The sequence below is a fragment of the Cydia splendana genome, chromosome 2 (genome assembly GCF_910591565.1).
Source record: "Cydia splendana chromosome 2, ilCydSple1.2, whole genome shotgun sequence".
In the NCBI taxonomy this organism is placed as follows: Eukaryota; Metazoa; Arthropoda; class Insecta; order Lepidoptera; family Tortricidae; genus Cydia; species Cydia splendana.
Window position 1 is genome coordinate 17,020,978 of NC_085961.1, and position 23,892 is coordinate 17,044,869.

Consider the following 23,892-nt stretch of genomic DNA (forward strand, 5'->3'; position numbering starts at 1 on the left):
CTTCTAATGGGGATGGCGCCCTGTATGTAAGAGCGCGCGTTCGCGCGCTGAATGCTTTAAGTGTGAAGGGCGACGCAGGCGCCCTGTATGTAAGAGCGCACGAAGCACGCTGAATGTCCTTTAAGTGTGAAGGGCGCCGCAGGCGCCCCGTACGTAAGAGCTCGCGAAGCGCGCTGAATGTCGGGCTTCGCCCGACCTTTACGTGTGAAGGGCGCCGCAGGCGCCACGTACGTAAGAGCGCGCGAAGCGCGCTGAATGTCGGGCTTCGCCCGACCTTTACGTGTGAAGGGCGCCGCAGGCGCCCCGTACGTAAGAGCGCGCGGAGCGCGCTGAATGTCGGGCTTCGCCCGACCTTTAAGTGTGAAGGTCGCCGCAGGCGCCCCGTACGTAAGAGCGCGCTGAATTTACTTTTCTCAAAAATGGACGGCAAAGTCGACTTTGCCGTTTAAAAAATAGGTTGCGAAGCGCGTAGTTTATGGTCAGTCAAAAATTAAAAAGTTAAAAACATTGCAGTCTCGATTTTGGGACTGCAATGTTGCATACAAATTCCATTATTTGTCGAGTTCCAAACTTTTTAAAAGTTGAAATGGCCATATCAAATGAAGGCACAGGCCCATTAAACAGCCAAACAGATAATTAGTACCGCGACTATTTAGCTGTCTCAAATAGGTTGGCGTATTTTCGGCAGAAAAATACACTTCTATTTTTTTATTAAAAAAATAAATGGGCGGCAAAGCTAATTTTTTCAATTGTTTCTACTTTTTTCTGTGAAAATATATACGTAAGAAAGTTGCTTTTGTAAATTATTTCTATGATATTTATATTTTTTGCACCATTTTTGAGAAAAGCACTATATATGACTCGGCTGGAAGGCTACTTGCTGGCTTCGGATTCAATTAAACGGACTCCCAAGGTCGTCCGTTTAAAACGAATCCTCAGCCTGCAAGTAGCTACTTCCGAGCCTCGACAATAATGTACTATTAAGTGTGACTAATAATGTTGATGTGCCAGCGGCACTCGGTCGGAGTCCAGGATCCGCCTCCCCGACCAATCTCCCTATAAGTGACTCGGAGGTATATATACGCGACAGGGAAAATTTCGATAGCGCGATGTAGAACATTCCAATTTCGAATATTTACTGACGCCTAGTTTTGGATCATATGATACTTGTGCTTCCTCGATGTGTTGGTGTTTATCTATAGAAATAATGAATTGAAAAATGGCTATATATATTATTTTTTTTAAGAAAAACGATATCTGAGGATCCGAGAGGCCACTTAAGGCGACGGTAGCGCTGGGTAAAATTTCAGATTCTGTCAATTTACCCCATTTCACACACAAGCGCACTTCACGCACACTACCTCACTTTACTGGGACAGGTCAGTGACCCATCATGTTTTTTTAAGATTGGACTTTTAGTTTAGTATTGACCACTAGCCTCCTTTTAGGGTAAAAGCATTCCATTGAAAGATGAAAGAGAAACAATGCATTTAATCTTGCTTTCCTTGTCTGTTCATGTCACACGTGACGTACCTATTTAATTCATTTGATTGTTGACTGTTTTACTACCTACTATTGCTTTGTCGAGATACGCGTTTTGTACAATTAAAGCGAATAAAACAAGATGTCATTAAGTCAGATGTAAAATGTTATTTACTACTCTATACGGTTTTTCATAAGGTGCAAAATCCATTCAATAGGAATTTAAATAAATAAAGTTTCAGCAGGGTGGCAATTCCATTTTGGCGGATAAAGCGAAACAGAATAGTTCTATCGAACCTGCTTACAAATTTTCAGGAGAATCAGTTGAGAAATGTGATCTGCAAAGGAGAACATACAAAAGCATTTTTGCCCAAGCTGAAACGGAGACCTTTGCTAACGCTCGGCCAATGATGGTTTAGGTACACCTATAAAAAATGATTGTCCCTGCTGTAATTTTAATATCTTTATATTTCAACCGGTATAGTTTTACCTTCAAAAATAATCGGTATCGCTAAACAATAGCGGTACCTTACTACTTATACGTTCACGAAATCGGTATCTGCATAACTTGATTGTTAGTAAACTAACCTGGAAAATAATCTCATAATCACCGAAACATTTATGTACAGTCACCTGCAATAATATGTTACGTCATTAGCGCCAACTTTGCCTCCAGGGAAACTTTGCCCAAAACGACAATTTTAAACAAATTCGTTAATGTAGAAAAATTGATAATAGTTATGGCCACCCTGCTGTTTTTAGTAGAAAATTGGTTATATTTCTGACAAAGTATATGCCAAACTTGTGCATAACTTGACTTGGGAATTTTGAGTTTGAGCGAGTTGTCTAATATAGGGTATATTTCGGCGGGCAAAAAATTGATAAATAATGAATGCAAGTAGAAAAAATTGAGAACCCTTTGACAAATATTTCCGGGTTTCAGTTATAACACATGAAGCATAGATTATGTCTATTGAGATTTAAACTAATAAGGCCTAAATACACAAAAGTTTTAGCGGTGGGCAAAGTAATCCGGTAATTTACCATCCATACCAACATTGCCCACCACCAAAAACGGATTAGGGTTGTCACTTTCATCTAATTTACCCAACTTCGCAAGTAAAAGAAGGTTATGTTTGTACACTAAAATAAGTTTATAAATATATACTGTATTTAATTTGTCTTATTATCCTTTATTTAGATGTTTTATCCCGTTAACGAATGAAAACACAACAAAAATCATATTTTTGGTCATTAAACTATTGTAACAGATTTTCTCAAAAGTGACAACCCTAGCCTTTGTAAAATGCTTAGGCGAGCCTTATTTGGAAATGGCCAAAAACGGGTAGGCAACATTGCCCAGCAAATTTATTTAAAAGTTTTTACACTTATCGCTAAGTTATTAACAGGGAATGGTAGGATTGCCCAAAACCTTTAAGTGATCCTTAGACATCATCATCATATATACGAGCTGTATTTGAATACCAAATTGACGTGGGCAATGTTGGCGAAAACCCCGGATATTTTTTTATTCGCCCGCCCTCTAAAACGCAAAAAAAATGGGTAAAAACACGATAAAAAAATGTTTTCTTCACATAAACTGATGCGTTTGATCACAATGGACGTGCTGAGCAAAAAAAAGTCATATGATGTGATTTTTTTTGAGAAATTCGTGTTTAAAAAAAAAGCGGGCAAAGTTGATGATAATGAGTAATGACGGTACCTACTCTTCGAAGGTCGCAAAAATATGTGACATGCTCTTATGGTTCTACAAATAAGATCGTGTCAGATATTTTTGCGGCCTTCGTTGTGTAACATAAATTGCAGGTGACTGTACATTTGGAATAATTATTTTATTTAGTTTCAACGAAAGTTTCAAGTTTAGTACGAAAATACTTCAGATAAGCAATATGCACAAAATGTAGACCTAATCGAAATAAAACATTGCTTTTTATAGTAAATTTATAAAACATTCGATACATAGGTATACATAACAATAACCAGGCCATAACGCTATTGGCCTGTAAGCTTCATCTCGGTCTCCAAAGCCGCAAAAACTTGCTAGTACTTAGTGCTGGTCTAGCCTTTATTTTTTCTTGAAGATTTTCAGAGAACAGCACGTACACGCATTATACATATAGACGGAACGAACGGCATAATCATAATAATTTCTTCGTCGCAATCCATGGTATTACAGATCTAGTTACAAGACTTTCAGGTATTACTTATACGAATTACATAACTCTTCCTGTTAATAGGCAATATTTTAATATAAAAGTTCTATAATATAATACAAGATTACAGTTGTCATCAAAATTCATTGACATACAGAAGTCAAATACGTTTTTAAAATGACGCAAAATGATACCAGCATAATAAAAATTGATCCCAATCAGTAAAGATGAGTCTTTAAACTTTTTTCATTTTAAGCGAGTTTTGAAGGAAGATAATACTTAAATTCGACTGTAATCGTATTTTTTAAGATAGTTTACTGCGGTTTTCAACAATAATGACCCGTAAATAACAGCAAATGAAATTTAAATGAGACGCGAGCTGATATTTATATACCCTATTTTTTGAAATACATTTTATCTACTGGTATGCTTTCTCGTGTGCGTATATGATTTAATGTCAATATAATTGTCAAAAGCAAGAAAATCAAGCTGTCATTTTCATTTGAAGAAGTACACGTGTGCTCCGGTGTAGCCCCAACGGGCATCTGACTTGAAGAAGAATTTTGAGTGATGTCGTCAATGTATGGAAATTGTTCGAAAGTTTACATTTGAGATTGAATTTCTGTGTTGTCTTTGTGAGTAAAAATATAAATCGATAATAAATTGGTAGCTGAATTATCTAGCTTCTAAAATCATACAATAATTCAATTACTGTCAAAGACAAAATTGTTTTGCTTCTGTCTCAAACGGAACTCCATATTTTGATTTTTTGATACTTTTAGTGTCGATTTGTAGAGAATAACAGCAAATTAAAAATATAATGGCATAAAGAGTCGGTACACGACGGTTTCTTCGTGAATAAATTTACGTGTAATTTAATGCAATTATCAAACATTTATTGAACAAATTATGGTTACAAAGTGAGGTCTAAATCGAAAACGTCATATACCGGCCCCTTAACGAGGATCTCAAGGGAAGACGAAACGGTCGCCATCTTAATTTTCTTTATTTTCGACCCGATCTTGATGAAAATGGATATCTGAGGGTCCGAGAGGCCCCTTAACAAGGATCTGAAGTCGAAATTTAACGAAACGGCCGCCATCTTGATTTTCTTTATTTTCGACCCGATCTTGATGAAAATGGATATCTGAGGGTACGAGAAGCCCCTTAACAAGAATCTGAAGTCGAAATTTAACAAATAGGCCGCCATCTTGATTTTCTTTATTTTCGACCCGATCTTGATGAAAATCGATATCTGAGGGTCCGAGAGGCCCCTTAACAAGGATCTGAAGTCGAAAAAGAACGAAACGGCCGCCATTGTTATTTTCTTTATTTTCGGCCCGATCTTGATGAAAATCGATATCTGAGGGTCCGAGAGGCCCCTTAACAAGAATCTGAAGTCAAAATTTAACGAAACGGGCGCCATCTTGATTTTCTTTATTTTCGACCCGATCTTGATGAAAATGGATATCTGAGGGTCCGAGAGGCCCCTTAACAAGAATCTGAAGTCGAAATTGAACGAAACGGCCGCCATCTTTATTTTCTTTATTTTCGACCCAATCTTGATGAAAATCGATATCTGAGGGTCCGAGAGGCCCCTTGACACGAATCTGAAGTCGAAATTTAACGAAACGGTCGTCATCTTGATTTTCTTCATTTTCGACCCGGTCTTGATGAAAATGGATATCTGAGGGTCCGAGAGGCCCCTTAACAAGGATCTGAAGTCGAAATTTAACGATACGGCCGCCATCTTTGGTTTCTTTATTTTCTACCCGATCTTGATGAAAATCGATATCTGAGGGTCCGGGAGGCCCCTTAACAAGAATCTGAAGTCCAAATTTCACGAAACGGCCGCCATTTTTATTTTCTTAATTTTCGACCTGATCTTGATGAAAATCGATATCCGAGAGGCCCCTTAACAAGAATCTAAAGTCGAAATTTCACGAAACGGCCGCCATCTTGATTTTCTTTATTTTGGACCCGATCAAATCAAATCAAATCAAATCAATCAAAAATATACTTTATTCATGTAGGCCTAGCAACAAGCTCTTATGAATCGTAATTAATCTTAATCTAATTATCAGAGCAATTTATTGATGTTAATATTATTCCATAATAAAATTGGATTATTATACATATCAAATTTAACACTAAGAATTTCACAAAAGAATCGTCAAACATTAAAAAGATTGTATAAAAAAATACTAGTCTAGAATTTCTAGAATAAAATCTAAATGTCAAAAAAAAGCATAAGTAACAAAAGAAGTAGATAGTATTACATCGGAATATCCATTTCCTCATCAATAATCAAATGTACCTAATAAATAAATAATCATTTCGAATAACAATTAATCCCACGTTGTAATATCATTCATGTAGTCTTGTGTGGTATAATAAGCTTTAGAAATAAGTTTACGCTTTACATAATTCTTAAATTTATTAATAGATAATTCAGTAATATGGTTTGGAAGTTTATTATAAAATCTTACACAATTACCCATGAATGATTTTTTAATTTTATGGAGCCGAGTGAAGGGCACTGCGAGCTTATGTTTATTTCTAGTATTAATATTATGAATTTCACAATTTTTCCTAAAATTTACAATATTTTTATGTACATACAGAATATTCTCATAAATGTATTGACAGTGCACTGTCATTATGTCAATTTCCTTAAATTTATCTCTAAGTGAGTCTCTATGGTTCATTTTGTATATTGCTCGAATAGCCCTCTTCTGCAGAACAAAAATGGTATTTATCTCTGAAGCACCGCCCCACAGTAAAATACCATATGCCATAATGCTATGGAAGTAACTAAAATATACTAATCGAGCTGTTTTCACGTCAGTTAACTGACGGATTTTGCTCACTGCAAAAGCTGCAGAGCTCAGTCTATTCGAAAGAGTAGCAATATGGGGACCCCACTGGAGTTTAGAATCTAAAGTTATACCAAGAAAAACTGTACTATCAACTAATTCCAATTCCTCATCCTTCACAATGACACTTGTTTGCACATGCCTTACGTTACTACTAGTGACAAACTTAATACATTTAGTCTTTTTCTCATTTAACAATAAATTATTAACATTGAACCAATTTACTACTTTTGAAATGGCATTGTTTACATCATTGTAAGCTTGTTGCTGTCGTTTGACTTTGAAAATAAGTGAGGTGTCGTCTGCAAACAATACTATATCATGGTGGGTCTTAACAAGGAATGGCAAGTCATTTATGTAGATAAGGAACAGGAAAGGCCCCAATATTGACCCCTGTGGTACACCCATAGAGACCAATGACCCAGGTGATCGCTGTCCATTCACATCGACCCTTTGTATTCTACCATTTAAGTAGGACTTAAGTAAATTCAGTGCCGATCCTCTAACTCCGTAATAATGAAGTTTCCTGATTAATGTTTCATGACAAACACAGTCGAAGGCCTTAGATAAATCACAGAAGACACCTAAAGCATCTCGTGACTCCTCCCAGGCATCGAAAATATGCTTAATTAGCTCAACACCGGCATCGGTTGTTGAGCGACCCCGTGTAAAACCAAACTGCTTATTATGCATCAAATTATTAACGTTAAAATGTCGTACTAATTGAGAAAGAACTAATTTTTCAAAAATCTTGCTAAATGTTGGTAGCACAGATATCGGTCTAAAGTTAGTGGGGTCAGAGCTGCTACCAGATTTAAATAAAGGAATTACTTTACTATGTTTCATTAGATCAGGAAACTCGCCGCAATCAACACTGTTGTTAAATATAACTACCAAGTCAGGCGCTACAATTTCAACTAAGGATTTGACAGCATGGACAGAGACTCCCCAGAGGTCATTAGTTTTTTTGACATTAATTGATTTAAACGCCTTTATTACATCTGAGGTACAAACATGTTCAAAATGAAGGTCTCCACAACACTCTGGAGCGTTATGTTTTAATAATGTAACAGCAGATGAGGGTGATGAATTTAAATCCTTAGTTGTGGATACTGGTACCTCGGTGAAAAATTTTTCAAATTCTGTAGCTACTTCTAAATTGGAATCTATAATTTTGTTATCAATGTTTAGTTTAAGCTCTTTAATTGTGTGTTTAGAGCGACCAGTCTCCACATTTATAACTTTCCAGGTTGCTTTAACAATGTCGGAACTACTTTTTATTTTCTGACTTAGATAATTTCGCTTAGCTATATGACAATCTACTTTAAACTTCTTCGAATACTCCTTCACATGTTCTTTAAATTCATCACTCTGATTAAACCGCCGTTCCTCATATAAGGCATACAGTTCACGTCTTCTTTGATGTAAGTCCGCAGTAGCCCACTCACTAAAAACTGATGCACCACTAACTACGACCGATTTTGAGGTGAATATCGCATTATAATGATCCATAAAAGTGTGAAAGAATGAATTATACATACTATTAGGACTCATATCGGAAGACAAAAAGGGTAGCGCCTGAACTAAACTTAGCTTCATTCTTACCACGCGGTCCGAGGTTACTGGTACAAAAGTTATTTGTTTTCTCATGGTATTTTTCCTTAATGCCTCAAATACCATTAATTGACCTAAGTGGTCTGATTCTAAATTGCTGATAACTTTTTTAGCAATAGGAAAAATATCTGTGAAAATATTATCTATACAGGTTGCACTAGTAGCAGTCACTCTAGTGGGCTCCATAAACATGTGGTTGAGATTACAAGATTTAAAAAGATTCAATAATCTACAAGACATTGTTGAATTTTCCATAATATTTACATTAAAGTCGCCGCATATAAGCAATTTCTTACTAGAAGATGATATTTTAAGTAGGGCAGATTCCATTATGTTTTCAAATAATTCAAAATTACTTAATGGCGGCCTATACACACAGACAACAATAAATTGCTCTAATTCTACTGCACTTAGTTCTATAGTCCGTTCAACAGACATGGATACAATGTCCTTACATTCCTTAAATTTTAACTGACTATTTAATATAATTAATGACCCACCATGTATGGAACTAAGTCTGGTGAACGAACTTCCCGCCTGGTGATTATTAAATTGGGGCATTAATTCATTATTATTTAACCAATGTTCAGTAAGACATAAAATATCAATATTAAAATCATTCAAAAAAAGTTCTATCTGTAAATTTTTTCCTCTAATACATTGAATATTTTGATGCACCAGGTGGATATACTTTCCATGTTTGCAGTATTTTTCATTATATTTATTTAAAACTAAATTGCCAGAGACAGAATCTTTTGTCTTAACACCTAGTTTAAATCTATTAAATCATTGGTTATGACTGGAACCAATTCCATGTTCATACTGGGCTGCTCAATAGGAGCAGAATTGTCTGCCAAATTCTTGGCAGAAATGTCAAGTAAATATGATAGCGATAAAGCTATTTGTCTTTTGTAATAATTTGAAAGGCAACACTTGCCTTTAGTCAAAAACACCATAGGCATATGGTATTTACTAACAAAATTGTTAGTGTCAATTATGCTAAACTTACTACTATATGTACAAAGATTATATAGAGATATATTTAACTTATGTCTAGTGGTATTTTCTGCCTCTGACATTTGCTCACAATAGGGGAATGTGAAAAAAATAATTTCATGCACTGCAAGCGAGTTTAACTGTTCAAAGTATTTAATTAAATTATTTTTGTTCACATTACCCCTATTCCCCATAAGAATAAGCAGTGTTGTCTTAGAATTAATATTACTGTCATTTAAAATTTGTTTTAAGATATTTTCAAAGCTACTGTGAGGCAGACAATTGCTGATTGTACTAAGTCCCTTTAGGTAAAAGCTTAAAAATGAGCTCATATTGCTTCCAATTTCATCAGAATACATAATAACATTAGGTTTAGGTGTGCTTTGTTGTGTAGTGTGGAAGGAGCTATTATCATTTACATGCTGTTGTGGTAAACCGTCACACAGGCTTAGGTCGAGTAAACTGGTCGACGAATGTTCAGTCACTGCACATGACTGGGCATTGGTCAGTGACTCAAACCGTTCTGAATTAAGCTTAATCTGGGATATTAAATCATCCATGGCCAAAGAATATTCATTAATCACCTTTTTAGAACTCTCATTTATTTTTTCTAAGGATTCTATGGAATCCTCCAAACTCTGAATTTTTAATTTTAAAGTCTGTGTGTCGGTTTCATATTGCAATTGACTATTTTCTAACTGGGCAGAATATAAATCTAACTTATCCACTAAATTAACATTAATTTTACAAAATCTCAATTTTTTAAAAAACAATTTATTTATTTTTGACAAGTTTCGGTTTTTTTTTATTAGTCTATTTAATTTAATATATTTCTTTAGTTTGTTCCCGCTGCAATTTACTAACCTTGGTGTGGTAGTATCATAGGCTAAATCTGTAGGGGCCGCAAGGTTTTCAATTGGTGCGGCAACCAACTGAGAGTCGGGCCGGACCAGTTCTTCGAACAAGCTCTGAGAGTGTGCCACTGCTGCATTGTGTTGGGCCTCCTGTAGCTCATAGATTTGTTCGTGGGCGTCGTGCAGTGCTCTCTCCAATGAGTTGATGTCCTTCAGGGCCTGCTCATACGCAGCACTACACTCAGTGAACCTGTCAACCGTCTCCTGAAGCCGGGCCCGCTCTGAATTTACATTATTGTAGTCAGTTTCTAATGAGCAAAGTTCCTTTTTAAGCTTATCATTGCTATTAAGTACTAATAATAGTTCCTTCTCACTGTCTTCCCTTTCACTGAGCAATTGAGCACAAGATTCCTTGGATATTTTCAACTCCAGCAAGGTAAGTTGGAGTTTATCAGTCTCCTGCTGGCGAGCCGCTGCGGCTGCTCTGCGGGTAAGCATTGTAGACAGTTTTGCAATTGAAATTAAACCCAAAAATAAACAAGGAATCGCTCACTCAAGCTAAGTGATATTTAGGTACGTACTTACGTGAAATAGTGACGATTGACTGTATCTACACTGCGTTCTAACCCTGTACAATGATCAACGCTTTATTATAAACACACTTAGTAAATATTTGTGATAAAAAAAAACCCAGAAAGGAATCCAAGGCGAAAGCAGGTTTCAAATTTATAACCTGTAACGGCTACAAATCTGAGATATTACAAGACACTAGTAAACGTCACTAAAGCACTTCACTTATTATGTATACATAAAACTTAATGTTAAAACTATTTGATTCACACTTTTAATGCTTAATATTACATGAAATATCATTAAAATTAAAATAATTACAAGGGACCTAGCAAAATCAGCTGCTTATCGTTTGACAGCCGGGGTTGCCATCCATCTTGATGAAAATGGATATCTGAGGGTCCGAGAGGCCCCTTAACAAGAATCTGAAGTCGAAATTGAACGAAACGGCCGCCATCTTTATTTTCTTTATTTTCGACCCAATCTTGATGAAAATCGATATCTGAGGGTCCGAGAGGCCCCTTAACACGAATCTGAAGTCGAAATTTAACGAAACGGTCGTCATCTTGATTTTCTTCATTTTCGACCCGATCTTGATGAAAATGGATATCTGAGGGTCCGAGAGGCCCCTTAACAACGATCTGAAGTCGAAATTTAACGATACGGCCGCCATCTTTGTTTTCTTCATTTTCTACCCGATCTTGATGAAAATCGATATCTGAGGGTCCGGGAGGCCCCTTAACAAGAATCTGAAGTCCAAATTTAACGAAACGGCCTCCATTTTTATTTTCTTAATTTTCGACCCGTTCTTGATGAAAATCGATATCTGAGGGTCCGAGAGGCCCCTTAACAAGAATCTGAAGTCGAAATTTAACGAAACGGGCGCCATCTTGATTTTCTTTATTTTCGACCCGATCTTGATGAAAATGGATATCTGAGGGTCCGAGAGGCCCATTAACAAGAATCTGAAGTCGAAATTGAACGAAACGGCCGCCATCTTTATTTTCTTTATTTTCGACCCAATCTTGATGAAAATCGATATCTGAGGGTCCGAGAGGCCCCTTAACACGAATCTGAAGTCGAAATTTAACGAAACGGTCGTCATCTTGATTTTCTTCATTTTCGACCCGATCTTGATGAAAATGGATATCTGAGGGTCCGAGAGGCCCCTTAACAACGATCTGAAGTCGAAATTTAACGATACGGCCGCCATCTTTGTTTTCTTCATTTTCTACCCGATCTTGATGAAAATCGATATCTGAGGGTCCGGGAGGCCCCTTAACAAGAATCTGAAGTCCAAATTTCACGAAATGGCCGCCATTTTTATTTTCTTAATTTTCGACCCGATCTTGATGAAAATCGATATCTGAGGGTCCGAGAGGCCCCTTAACAAGAATCTAAAGTCGAAATTTTACGAAACGGCCGCCATCTTGATTTTCTTTATTTTCGACCCGATCTTGATGAAAATGGATATCTGAGGGTCCGAGAGGCCCCTTAACAAGAATCTGAAGTCGAAATTGAACGAAACGGCCGCCATCTTTATTTTCTTTATTTTCGACCCAATCTTGATGAAAATGGATATCTGAGGGTCCGAGAGGCCCCTTAACACGAATCTGAAGTCGAAATTTAACGAAACGGTCGTCATCTTGATTTTCTTCATTTTCGACCCGATCTTGATGAAAATGGATATCTGAGGGTCCGAGAGGCCCCTTAACAACGATCTGAAGTCGAAATTTAACGATACGGCCGCCATCTTTGTTTTCTTCATTTTCTACCCGATCTTGATGAAAATCGATATTTGAGGGTCCGGGAGGCCCCTTAACAAGAATCTGAAGTCTAAATTTAACGAAACGGCCTCCATTTTTATTTTCTTAATTTTCGACCCGTTCTTGATGAAAATCGATATCTGAGGGTCCGAGAGGCCCCTTAACAAGAATCTGAAGTCGAAATTTAACGAAACGGGCGCCATCTTGATTTTCTTTATTTTCGACCCGATCTTGATGAAAATGGATATCTGAGGGTCCGAGAGGCCCATTAACAAGAATCTGAAGTCGAAATTGAACGAAACGGCCGCCATCTTTATTCTCTTTATTTTCGACCCAATCTTGATGAAAATCGATATCTGAGGGTCCGAGAGGCCCCTTAACACGAATCTGAAGTCGAAATTTAACGAAACGGTCGTCATCTTGATTATCTTCATTTTCGACCCGATCTTGATGAAAATGGATATCTGAGGGTCCGAGAGGCCCATTAACAAGAATCTGAAGTCGAAATTGAACGAAACGGCCGCCATCTTTATTCTCTTTATTTTCGACCCAATCTTGATGAAAATCGATATCTGAGGGTCCGAGAGGCCCCTTAACACGAATCTGAAGTCGAAATTTAACGAAACGGTCGTCATCTTGATTTTCTTCATTTTCGACCCGATCTTGATGAAAATGGATATCTGAGGGTCCGAGAGGCCCCTTAACAACGATCTGAAGTCGAAATTTAACGATACGGCCGCCATCTTTGTTTTCTTCATTTTCTACCCGATCTTGTTGAAAATCGATATCTGAGGGTCCGGGAGGCCCCTTAACAAGAATCTGAAGTCCAAATTTCACGAAATGGCCGCCATTTTTATTTTCTTAATTTTCGACCCGTTCTTGCTGAAAATCGATATCTGAGGGTCCGAGAGGCCCCTTAACAAGAATCTGAAGTCCAAATTTAACGAAACGGCCTCCATTTTTATTTTCTTAATTTTCGACCCGTTCTTGATGAAAATCGATATCTGAGGGTCCGAGAGGCCCCTTAACAAGAATCTAAAGTCGAAATTTCACGAAACGGCCGCCATCTTGATTTTCTTTATTTTCGACCCGATCTTGATGAAAATGGATATCTGAGGGTCCGAGAGGCCCCTTAACAAGAATCTGAAGTCGAAATTGAACGAAACGGCCGCCATCTTTATTTTCTTTATTTTCGACCCAATCTTGATGAAAATCGATATCTGAGGGTCCGAGAGGCCCCTTAACACGAATCTGAAGTCGAAATTTAACGAAACGGTCGTCATCTTGATTTTCTTCATTTTCGACCCGATCTTGATGAAAATGGATATCTGAGGGTCCGAGAGGCCCCTTAACAAGGATCTGAAGTCGAAATTTAACGATACGGCCGCCATCTTTGTTTTCTTTATTTTCTACCCTATCTTGATGAAAATCGATATCTGAGGGTCCGGGAGGCCCCTTAACAAGAATCTGAAGTCCAAATTTAACGAAACGGCCGCCATTTTTATTTTCTTAATTTTCGACCCGTTCTTGCTGAAAATCGATATCTGAGGGTCCGAGAGGCCCCTTAACAAGAATCTGAAGTCGAAATTTAACGAAACGGGCGCCATCTTGATTTTCTTTATTTTCGACCCGATCTTGATGAAAATGGATATCTGAGGGTCCGAGAGGCCCATTAACAAGAATCTGAAGTCGAAATTGAACGAAACGGCCGCCATCTTTATATTCTTTATTTTCGACCCAATCTTGATGAAAATCGATATCTGAGGGTCCGAGAGGCCCCTTAACACGAATCTGAAGTCGAAATTTAACGAAACGGTCGTCATCTTGATTTTCTTCATTTTCGACCCGATCTTGATGAAAATGGATATCTGAGGGTCCGAGAGGCCCCTTAACAACGATCTGAAGTCGAAATTTAACGATACGGCCGCCATCTTTGTTTTCTTTATTTTCTACCCGATCTTGATGAAAATCGATATCTGAGGGTCCGGGAGGCCCCTTAACAAGAATCTGAAGTCCAAATTTCACGAAACGGCCGCCATTTTTATTTTCTTAAGTTTCGACCCGATCTTGATGAAAATCGATATCTGAGGGTCCGAGAGGCCCCTTAACAAGAATCTAAAGTCGAAATTTCACGAAACGGCCGCCATCTTGATTTTCTTTATTTTCGACCCGATCTTGATGAAAATGGATATCTGAGGGTCCGAGAGGCCCCTTAACAAGAATCTGAAGTAGAAATTGAACGAAACGGCCGCCATCTTTATTTTCGACCCAATCTTGATGAAAATCGATATCTGAGGGTCCGAGAGGCCCCTTAACACGAATCTGAAGTCGAAATTTAACGAAACGGTCGTCATCTTGATTTTCTTCATTTTCGACCCGATCTTGATGAAAATGGATATCTAAGGGTCCGAGAGGCCCCTTAACAAGGATCTGAAGTCGAAATTTAACGATACGGCCGCCATCTTGATTTTCTTTATTTTCGACCCGATCTTGATGAAAATGGATATCTGAGGGTCCGAGAGGCCCCTTAACAAGAATCTGAAGTCGAAATTGAACGAAACGGCCGCCATCTTTATTTTCTTTTTTTTCGACCCAATCTTGATGAAAATCGATATCTGAGGGTCCGAGAGGCCCCTTAACACGAATCTGAAGTCGAAATTTAACGAAACGGTCGTCATCTTGATTTTCTTCATTTTCGACCCGATCTTGATGAAAATGGATATCTGAGGGTCCGAGAGGCCCCTTCACAAGAATCTGAAGTGGAAATTTAACGAAACGGCTGCCATCTTGATTTTCCTTATTTTTGACCAGATCTTGATAAAATCGATATCTGAGGGTCCGAGAGGCCCCTTAATAACACGAATCTGAAGTCAACATTTAACGAATCGGTCGCCATGTTGATTTTCTTTATTTTAGACCCGATCCTGACCTGGAAACTCTACCCGGCTAACCACGGGACGAAGTGAATCCGCACTGAACTTTCAAAAAGCCGCTGGCTTATCGCTCTTATCAGGTTCGAAGGACCATGTTAATTCTTGGACTCTGGTTTCGAAGGGAAAGCTTAAATCAAACACCTTGCTTAATAAGAAACAGAAGTATGTTTAATCCGGCTCACACAAATCATCTCACTATACAACAATAGTTCTAATATCTTATTAAATCTATTATAGACAACCGTTCGCTAGTTGTAGAAATAGAAAGTGACATCTACCGGGAAATTGAGTAAACATATTTAACTAGGCGTTTTTATACAATTGTAGAAATATTTTGATCTGGGGCCTATTTCTCGTACGTTACAAGTCTTGTAATACAAGTGTGTATATATGGTAACGCTTGTATTTCAATATTTTTTACAAGTTTCCGTTTCACGTAAATGTATAATTGTTACAAGAGCGGGGATAAAAGAGTTTTCACAAGTGTTGTTGTTTCACAAGTTGACAAACACTAGTAGATATTATATACTAAAATGGTAATTTCGTTTCTCAAAAGCTGTACTTTATACTTGTAGCTTGTGACTAGGGCTTGCAATCCGGATATCAGGATATCCGTTTTATCCGGATATCCGTACAATTTAGTATCCGGATTTAGATTAAGTTGACATCCGGATAAAACGGATAATTCGCATAATACAATGTTTAAGAAAACTATTTTAAAAACGTTGAGAGTTATGATGTAAACCTCGTTGTCGGTTGATTTTATTTATTTGGATACATTTTTACGTTATAAACCTGTTTATCCATTACTCCTTGATTGCCGTCTACTCCCTTATTTCTACAATCGTATGGAGATCGACCTAGCTCCGTAAAAGTAACTTTGAGTGTACGAGTACCGTGTTCCTGTCAAACATTACGTGACGTGCTGCGCTGTCATTATTGTTAGCGTCCGAATACATTATTAACAAAGTACGAACAGAACTAAAATGAGTCCAACGGAGGAAGACTTCGGTTGATATTAAACTGCCGATCGAAATGCAGTACGGTTTAGCAGAATGATGAAGAAGGTTTTAGCATTTTGTATTTGAATAAATATAGAAGAGGAAAAATGATCAGCCACGTGCTACGACACGACCACTTCATCAGAAACATCATAGAAGGCAAAATAAATGGAAGGAGGGGGAGGGGAAGACCAAGAAAGAGTTATATGAGCCAAGTAAAGGAGCATGAGGGGCCGTGTCGTACCAGGACATTGAGGGGCTGGCTTCGGATCGACCAAGGTGGAGACAACTTCATCACGCTGCACCGACAAGAGCCCAGCTCTTAAATTGAATGATGATGATTAGAATAAATCTGTAATGGAAATCTTGAATAACTTTAAATGCAATGTAAAATCTCAACAATCAATCTCAATAAGAGATTGTTCGATTCTCTAAATATTATCAAAAACTCTACCAAGAAATGAATTTCGCAGCGCAGACTGTCAATATTAAATGGAGGGTTGAAGTATCGCCATAACATAGTAAATTATTGCAAATATAGTTTGTGTTATCCGTTCGACCATATCTAATCAAGCAATCAAAGCTTGTCTAAGAAATCTTTGCCGAATTTTTTTTAGTTCTTGGTGAGTATAATTTTTTGCCTAATAGCATTTTGCCATTATCTCGTCACGTGGCAATTCAACACAATAACTCGTACCAACTTAACTAACCTAACCTAACCTCACGGTTACATCAGCTGTATGTTTGCACTTGCACATCAACTTCAAAGCATCGGCGAAAAGGTAGAACGCCAAAAATAGCTTAAATACTTGCTGTTACATAGCCTTGTATACGTAAAATTGTATTATATTACACTTTTTATTGAGTTCATGAGAGATTTCTTAAATAAAAAGTAAGTATTCGAATTATCCGTTTTATCCGAATATCCGGATAGTAAAATAATTAATATCCGAAATATCCGGATCCGAAAACTGGGCGGATATTGCAAACCCTACTTGTGACTTATCACGAAATAACGAGGAGTCTCTATAAACTGCTAATATGCGTTTTTGGTAATAATCGATTAATAAATAAAAGAAGATATTGCATTTTTAAGATCTCAAACGTGTAAGTTTTGAATGCACTTCGTTAAAATCAGTAATATTATTTAAATTTATCTTTTATTCTCCAAAAAAAACAGTAAACTCATTCCTATAAAATTATTATAATTGGGAAAGAACCAGTAAATGACCAATAACATAATAATTTTGTACCGAATTCACCCGTATTATAAAAAATTAACTGACCCACCCTGAAGGTTGTAAACATTCATAGAGTGACTGACGAAACTGAGTTTGATTTTACACTTGGAATTGATAATTTTGAGAAACGCTTTTCATTACTACTTGTATTATTATACGCTTGTATATTCCGAAAACACAAGTCAGCCATTTTATTTTCCTCTTATTAAGATTATGATGCATAACTGTGACATTGACATTAAGATAACATTTATAATGGCCATTGCATTTCCTTTTTGCATAGTAAACAAACCTATTTTCTAACTTTAGACAGCCGCCTTGTAGCACTTGTAGTAATCATTCCTACGAGAAACAGAATTAAAACACACTTGTACAATGAAATTTAAATGTAAGCTTGTAGACTTGTGAACTTGTAACGTACGAGAAATAGGCCCCTGGAGTGTAGGTTTAAGTAAACTAGTTTTTTACGCAACATAAAACAAAAAATACGCCATAATAAATAGATCTCATTGTATATCAGTTGGTGACAGCTCCATGTGAATAAAGATGTATATTTTGACCAAATCATCAAATTTTCGAATTGTGTAGGATTTGATAAGTTACAATTATATCGATTGTTTGAAAAAAAAAAAAATAGATTGAGCTTATTTTACACAACTCACAGGAAATTCTCGGGATTTTTTTGTTCTTAATCATGAACTGACTTAAGAAATATATTTTATACATCCTCCTGACTGTAGGACTTGGTCAGTATAGCGTTCTAGATATTGACCATTCATTAATTTCCTGAAGAGCTCAATTACGTTACTGGGGATTATCGTACAGTGGACATATGTAAACCCTAAATATTGATTAGAAAAAGCTTTCGGAACTGTAGGAATTGATACAAGGAAAACTTTTTCTTCCACTAGTCATAAATAAGAGAGGAGTTTTGCTAGTCAATATTAATGCCAAATGAACATTCGACCTATTGTGTTTCGACTAGGGCTCCCGGTATCCGTGTTACACGCCGAAACGAATACCGGTGTTCTTAAGACCGGCGGTGCTAAGAACACGGTTTACACGGAACCGCCGGGATCCGGATACGTATCCAAGAACCGTTCCCAAGAAACGTTTCTCAGATACATATCTCCGTTTACACGGGTACTTAAGACCGGCCCGAACGGATCCGAAACAGTTTGAGCCAATCAATGCTCTAGCTCTGGGTATGCAAGGTCTAGTATTGAATGTTGACTTCAGATGAACTCGTTTAGCGTACGATTTTTTTTAAATTATTTATAACGGTTTTAACACATCGACGCTTATCTAAAATAACTCGGTATCTAAAAATATAGGTTTTTCCAAAAGAGACATTTAAAAAAAACACGAAAAATACTTCCTCATAACTTTTTATTACAAAAACCAATCGGAAATCTTCTTACAGTCACAGATTCCTTTTTTATATAAGAATTCGAAAACTACAAAAATAAAATGAATAAAACATAAATCAATACAAAAAACCGTAAAGAAATACCACACTTAGACTTGTGACACGATGAAATCGAGTCACAACTCAAAATAAGTAAGTATTTATGCGCATTAACGTCACAATAGAAAATGTTTCAAGAATGATAATTTTTCTTATGAACAATAATGTATTATTCGTCTTTGAAACAAACATTAAAAAAACATTTATAAAGAATAGTGACTTATTTTGTTTTATTTCTTTAATACTGTTTTTTTTATTTGAACAATAATGGCCTAAAACGACATGTGTCATAATAATTATTAAACTTTACAGGTAATAACGGTATATTTTAGTTTGTAACATAGGATATGGTTGTATTTTAGTAACTTCTAATTATAAAAATGCGTCTATTATTAGGTAACGTCTAGTATAAGTTTATACAAAATAATTATTTCTCCGTTATCAAAACATATTACAACATAAACAAACTTCAGAAGTAATACTTCTCTAAATTATTAAAGAAAAAAAAACAATAATCTTCTAATAGTTAATCACAGCCATGGTAACACCATAGATAAAATTAAATTATTAAAAGTCCTTGACAGTTGCTAGTTTAGGATTATTTTAATGAGATCTTTTGAGCAATAATAAATCAAGTGTAAGGACTCTTACTAAATTAAATATAGTTTAAAATCCTACTAGTTTATTCTTAATAATAAATCAACAAAAATCTCACTACTGGACCAAATCAGTCTACAGCATCAGTCTTACAAATTTTTATAAAAATTGCTATAAGATCTTGGGACAATATTTTTGGAAATCAATTCAAGAAGACCTTTCTTCTTTGCCTCTGCTACTGGGATCCGTTGTTGATAAACCGGTTTTATAGAGCTTTCATTGTTGTTTCTCGAACTCCTGGTTATTCCTGTATCAATCAAAACTCTTTTGTAGGTTTCTGATTCATTGAATGAAGTCTTATATAAGAAAGAATATTTATTTGTTTCATCCTTTGTTACTTGCACTATTTTAATGTCTGATAATTTTACTACATTGTTATCTGTGTTTTTTTTATAGTTTTTCCCCAATCCTGGCGCTATGTGTTTGATATCGATAAAATCAGTATGCATCATCTCTGTTACTTTATATGGTTTTCCAGTTTTTTTTGCATTCCGAATCATAAAATAATATTGATCTGGTGAGTATATGGGACCAGTTTTAAGAGCTTTTTTCACTTGCCTTTCTATAACTGAGTGAGCACTATCACCCTCATTTTGAGTGTGCCCTTTGATCAAAAATTTGTGTGTTATGGAATTTATGTGCTCAAAATTATTAACAACATATACGTAAAGTGCGATCATAAAGTGGTTTTTATGTTGGCCAGTGCAGTTGTCAGAATAAAATATGACATCAAGTTTAGATTTAAGTTGAATTGCCTTAACTTTGAGATCTTCTATGTATTTCATAACACAAGTTCCAATTTCTGCAACTCCGCGCCTAGCTTCGCCCTCATGCCATACATAGCAAGACACATTGTTATCCTTCATGTTGCAGATTGTGAAATTGTAAACATTCAGTTTCGAAAGATAATAAAATGTGGAAACGTCCCCTTTTGGGCACGGCATCGTTGCTTGAAGATCGTAGACGCACACTATAGTAGTATTGGAACTATATTTTTTATCTTTATCCTTTTCAGATCGCGCTAGCATTTTTTCATTTATATGAGTATCAAATTTATCTTTATTTTTTGCTTTTTCCGCCTCTGTTGAGTTCGCATAAGAAACGCAATCCTCACATTGGTCTTTTTTGGGCTGATAAAATGAAATATTGTGTTCGTTAAAAATATGATTATACATTAAATAGTTCGCATAAGGAAGATTTTTCAATTCTCGTTCTTTAGTATAATCCCGATGTAAGTCCGCGATACTTTTGCCTCCATCGATATACTCTTTTGTAGTGCAAGCACGACAGTAATGGCTTTCTACTCTAGGGATTCTATTAATGTGCTCCCGCACGCTGTCTTTAATTTCCGGGTCAACGGTTTTGTGATTTGTGTGCTTACCACGTTGATCTAAAGATAAAACACAACTGTCATTTTCATCCTCAGTTTTTTGTATTACAGTTCTGATGACACGATCTGTGATATCTAATGTGGCCTTGAAAAATGTCTTGCACACCCTTATCCTCTGCTGATTTACAGTGAAATAGAATGCATTATTGTGACCACGGTTGCTGTTGTGAACTTTGTACGAGTATTTTGGGTAGATAGGAGAAATATGCCGTAAAATGTACTCACGTTGTCGCTGCAAGTCACCCATTTCCCAGTAATTTTCAAAGATTATTTTGCGTTGAGTTTCGGTGAAGATTTGGGTACAATTTCGCTTACATTTTATAGTACAGGGTGGTTTCAATGTTTTCTCAGGTACAATACGGTTCGATCTTGAAGTATACGACTTACCATTATTTTTCAGTCTCTTGGCTGTGTTGCGAATCCAACTCTCAGGTGCCGCTTTTCTTTTTCGTGTCCCTTTATTATTACAAGAAGGCTCGTTATTTTCGGCAATGTTAGATCCAGTTGTATCATTTTCATTATTATGACATCCATTTGAAGGAGTGGTATCGCTATCTGAACTGGAAGAGTCGTCAGTGGAAGAGTAAGGAACAATATTGATGTTCGGTTTACCCTGCCGAGCTCGTTTATCGTTCACAGTTGAGCTCAATTGAGTATTTGTGTTGTCATCCTCCTCACTATCAGCAACGGAGTTGCATGAGGAAGGTATTTCGATTTGTTCAGTGTTCGGATAGTTGTCGATAACATTATACACTGGGGAAGATAATGGCTCGATATGGGATACCTCATTAGTAATACTGACCTTCTTCACTCGGACTTGGTTTGAATCGTCTTCGGAATCTTCTGAACTGCTCGAGGAAGAGCTGGAAGAAGAGCCGGAAGAAGAGCTGGAAGAAGAGCTGGAAGAAGAGCTTGAAGAAAAGCTCGAAGCTTTCGGCGGAGATTTCGGAGGAGGAATTTGAATACACTCCTTGGAAGTCACATTAAATGCAGATATTTGAGTGCTGTCATGCGTGTTATCTCGACCTTTAACGTCAATATTTTGTGAGTCTGTATCTTTCATGCTAGTTAACATCAAGGTATTATTTTCTTTTTCCGTTACCGAGCCCCTAAAATTCGTGCTGTAATTTTTTTGAAATTTTATGACATTTTCAGGATTTGCACATACCATAATATCTGGTTTTTCATTTAGTACACTGCAGCTGGTTTTTGAGTGTAGTTTCCGTTTTTTGCGGGGTGCACTTACGCCATTCTCACTAGAACTCGAAGAGGAATATGAACGACGTCGTGGGTAGTCTGTAAACGTGGGATCTTTCACACTGTCGTCTGATGAATAATCTTCATGGTCAGTCAAATCTGCTCTACAAGGTGGCCGTTTTTTTCCAATGTTCAGGTTGATTTTTAGATTTTGGAACATTTTTCCTGTTCGTGTGTTCATTTCTGTAACCAAAGTGTATAATCAAGTTATAATCTACCGAAAGAAAGGCTGGTTCTCAGACGCAAAGTTGTCCATGAAAGTAATAATTATGGGACACAATGGGCAATTTTATAAGACTTATTCTACAAGCGCTTCGAAAAGTGACATTTCAAGAGAAGAAACGCCGCAAAAACTCTTCAGTTAGTCGTAAAAAAATACATTTATGTAGTTTAATACAATAGCATAAGTACAGAAAAGTGTGAAGTAAGTACAGTCGACTACAAAGAGATCGATACAGCCAATGTTAGAAAAATAATCTGACAGACATTGTATACACTACTTTACTGTCTTGACATTAAGGTTTTGTTTACATAATTATTTTTTGTAACATTCGCTGTATGTATGTTATTTTAGTCAACCTGTACATAGATTTATAAGTTTTTTGCTCAATAAGTCTTGTCGTCTAGTACCCATAAGGGTACTAGATGTTAATTTTATTATTTAATAGATAATAATTACTTGAATACGTAAGAATGCCAGTTATTATAAAAAATATCCACGTAAGATTATTAAGCATGATAGTTATTTATCGTCTGTAGTGACTGTATTCGTTTTGAATCAAATTATAAGATGCTTAATTATAATGAACATGGTCTGAATTCGTATAGTATACCTCTAATTAACTAATTTTATGTAGTATAGGAGCTTATATCGCTTACGTGAACAAGTCAACTTTCATTATTTTCGTGAATACTCGCTTATTTCTTATTAAGTCATAACATCTGTACTTACTGTTTCACGGATAGTGTCCCATCCACTAATAATTCTGTGTTGCACAAAATGTTACCACTGTTCCACTGGACTATTTCGTGTTATGCTACTATTGTACATAAAGGTTAAGGTGTGTTGTTGTATTATTTCGAGATGTGCCGTTAGTCTACAAACAACCATAGTGACCGTGTCAATTGCTATGGCTCAACTGGCCAACGGGCGGTCTTGCAGATAAAATGGCGTCGACTCCCCACCAATGACATAACGGCACAGTGCTGCCACGGTGGTAAATTTTTGAACTAGAACACGGGAGTCTTAGTCACGATAAACTTTAGCGTATTCTGCGCCTTGTCTTATACTTATTTGCAAAATGGACTATTTCGTGATACCGACTTGTTTTAGATAAGCGTCGACATGTGTTAATATAACATATTTAACAAACTATACAATACAGGGTAATTTTTGGACCGTTAGCCATATTGTGCGAGGTGATTAGGTAGTAGGTAGGCCATACTGAACAACTTTTTGTATGGGACCAACTCCGACTCCGAAATCACAAAAATTTTTTTGGCCTTTTCATACATTTTGGTCGAGTGGATGTTGACGTTTTCTATGGGAAGGCCAAATTTTTTTTGGGATTTCGAGGTTGGTCCCATAGAAAAAGTTGTTCAGTATGACCTAC

The 23,892-nt window shown here is 36.6% G+C and overlaps 1 protein-coding gene and 1 long non-coding RNA gene across 2 annotated transcripts in view; both read right to left on the minus strand.

The window, feature by feature from the left end:
* The window catches only part of LOC134805539 (uncharacterized), a 624,519-nt gene that overhangs the window by 67,124 nt on the left and 533,503 nt on the right, over positions 1-23,892 (minus strand). The window lies entirely within an intron of this gene.
* On the minus strand, positions 57-22,085 carry LOC134800350 (uncharacterized). Its single transcript, XM_063772853.1, has 4 exons — positions 20,191-22,085; positions 16,511-16,587; positions 10,003-10,277; positions 57-398 (listed from the first exon to the last, which is right to left on the minus strand). The coding sequence occupies exons 1-4, from the start codon at positions 22,083-22,085 to the stop codon at positions 57-59; spliced, it is 2,589 nt and encodes an 862-aa protein (XP_063628923.1).

Bases quoted from the DNA above. Each gene is read 5' to 3' on its own strand.
- LOC134800350 (XM_063772853.1), bottom strand. From the start codon at position 22,085: ATGAAAGATACAGACTCACAAAATATTGACGTTAAAGGTCGAGATAAC. The intron at 10,278-16,510 runs GTACGACACGGC...ATGTAAATTCAG, and splicing joins GCCAGCCCCTCAATGTCCTG to AGCGGGCCCGGCTTCAGGAG. The intron at 399-10,002 runs GTAAATTGCAGC...AAGTAAATTCAG, and splicing joins ATACTACCACACCAAGGTTA to CGCGCTCTTACGTACGGGGC.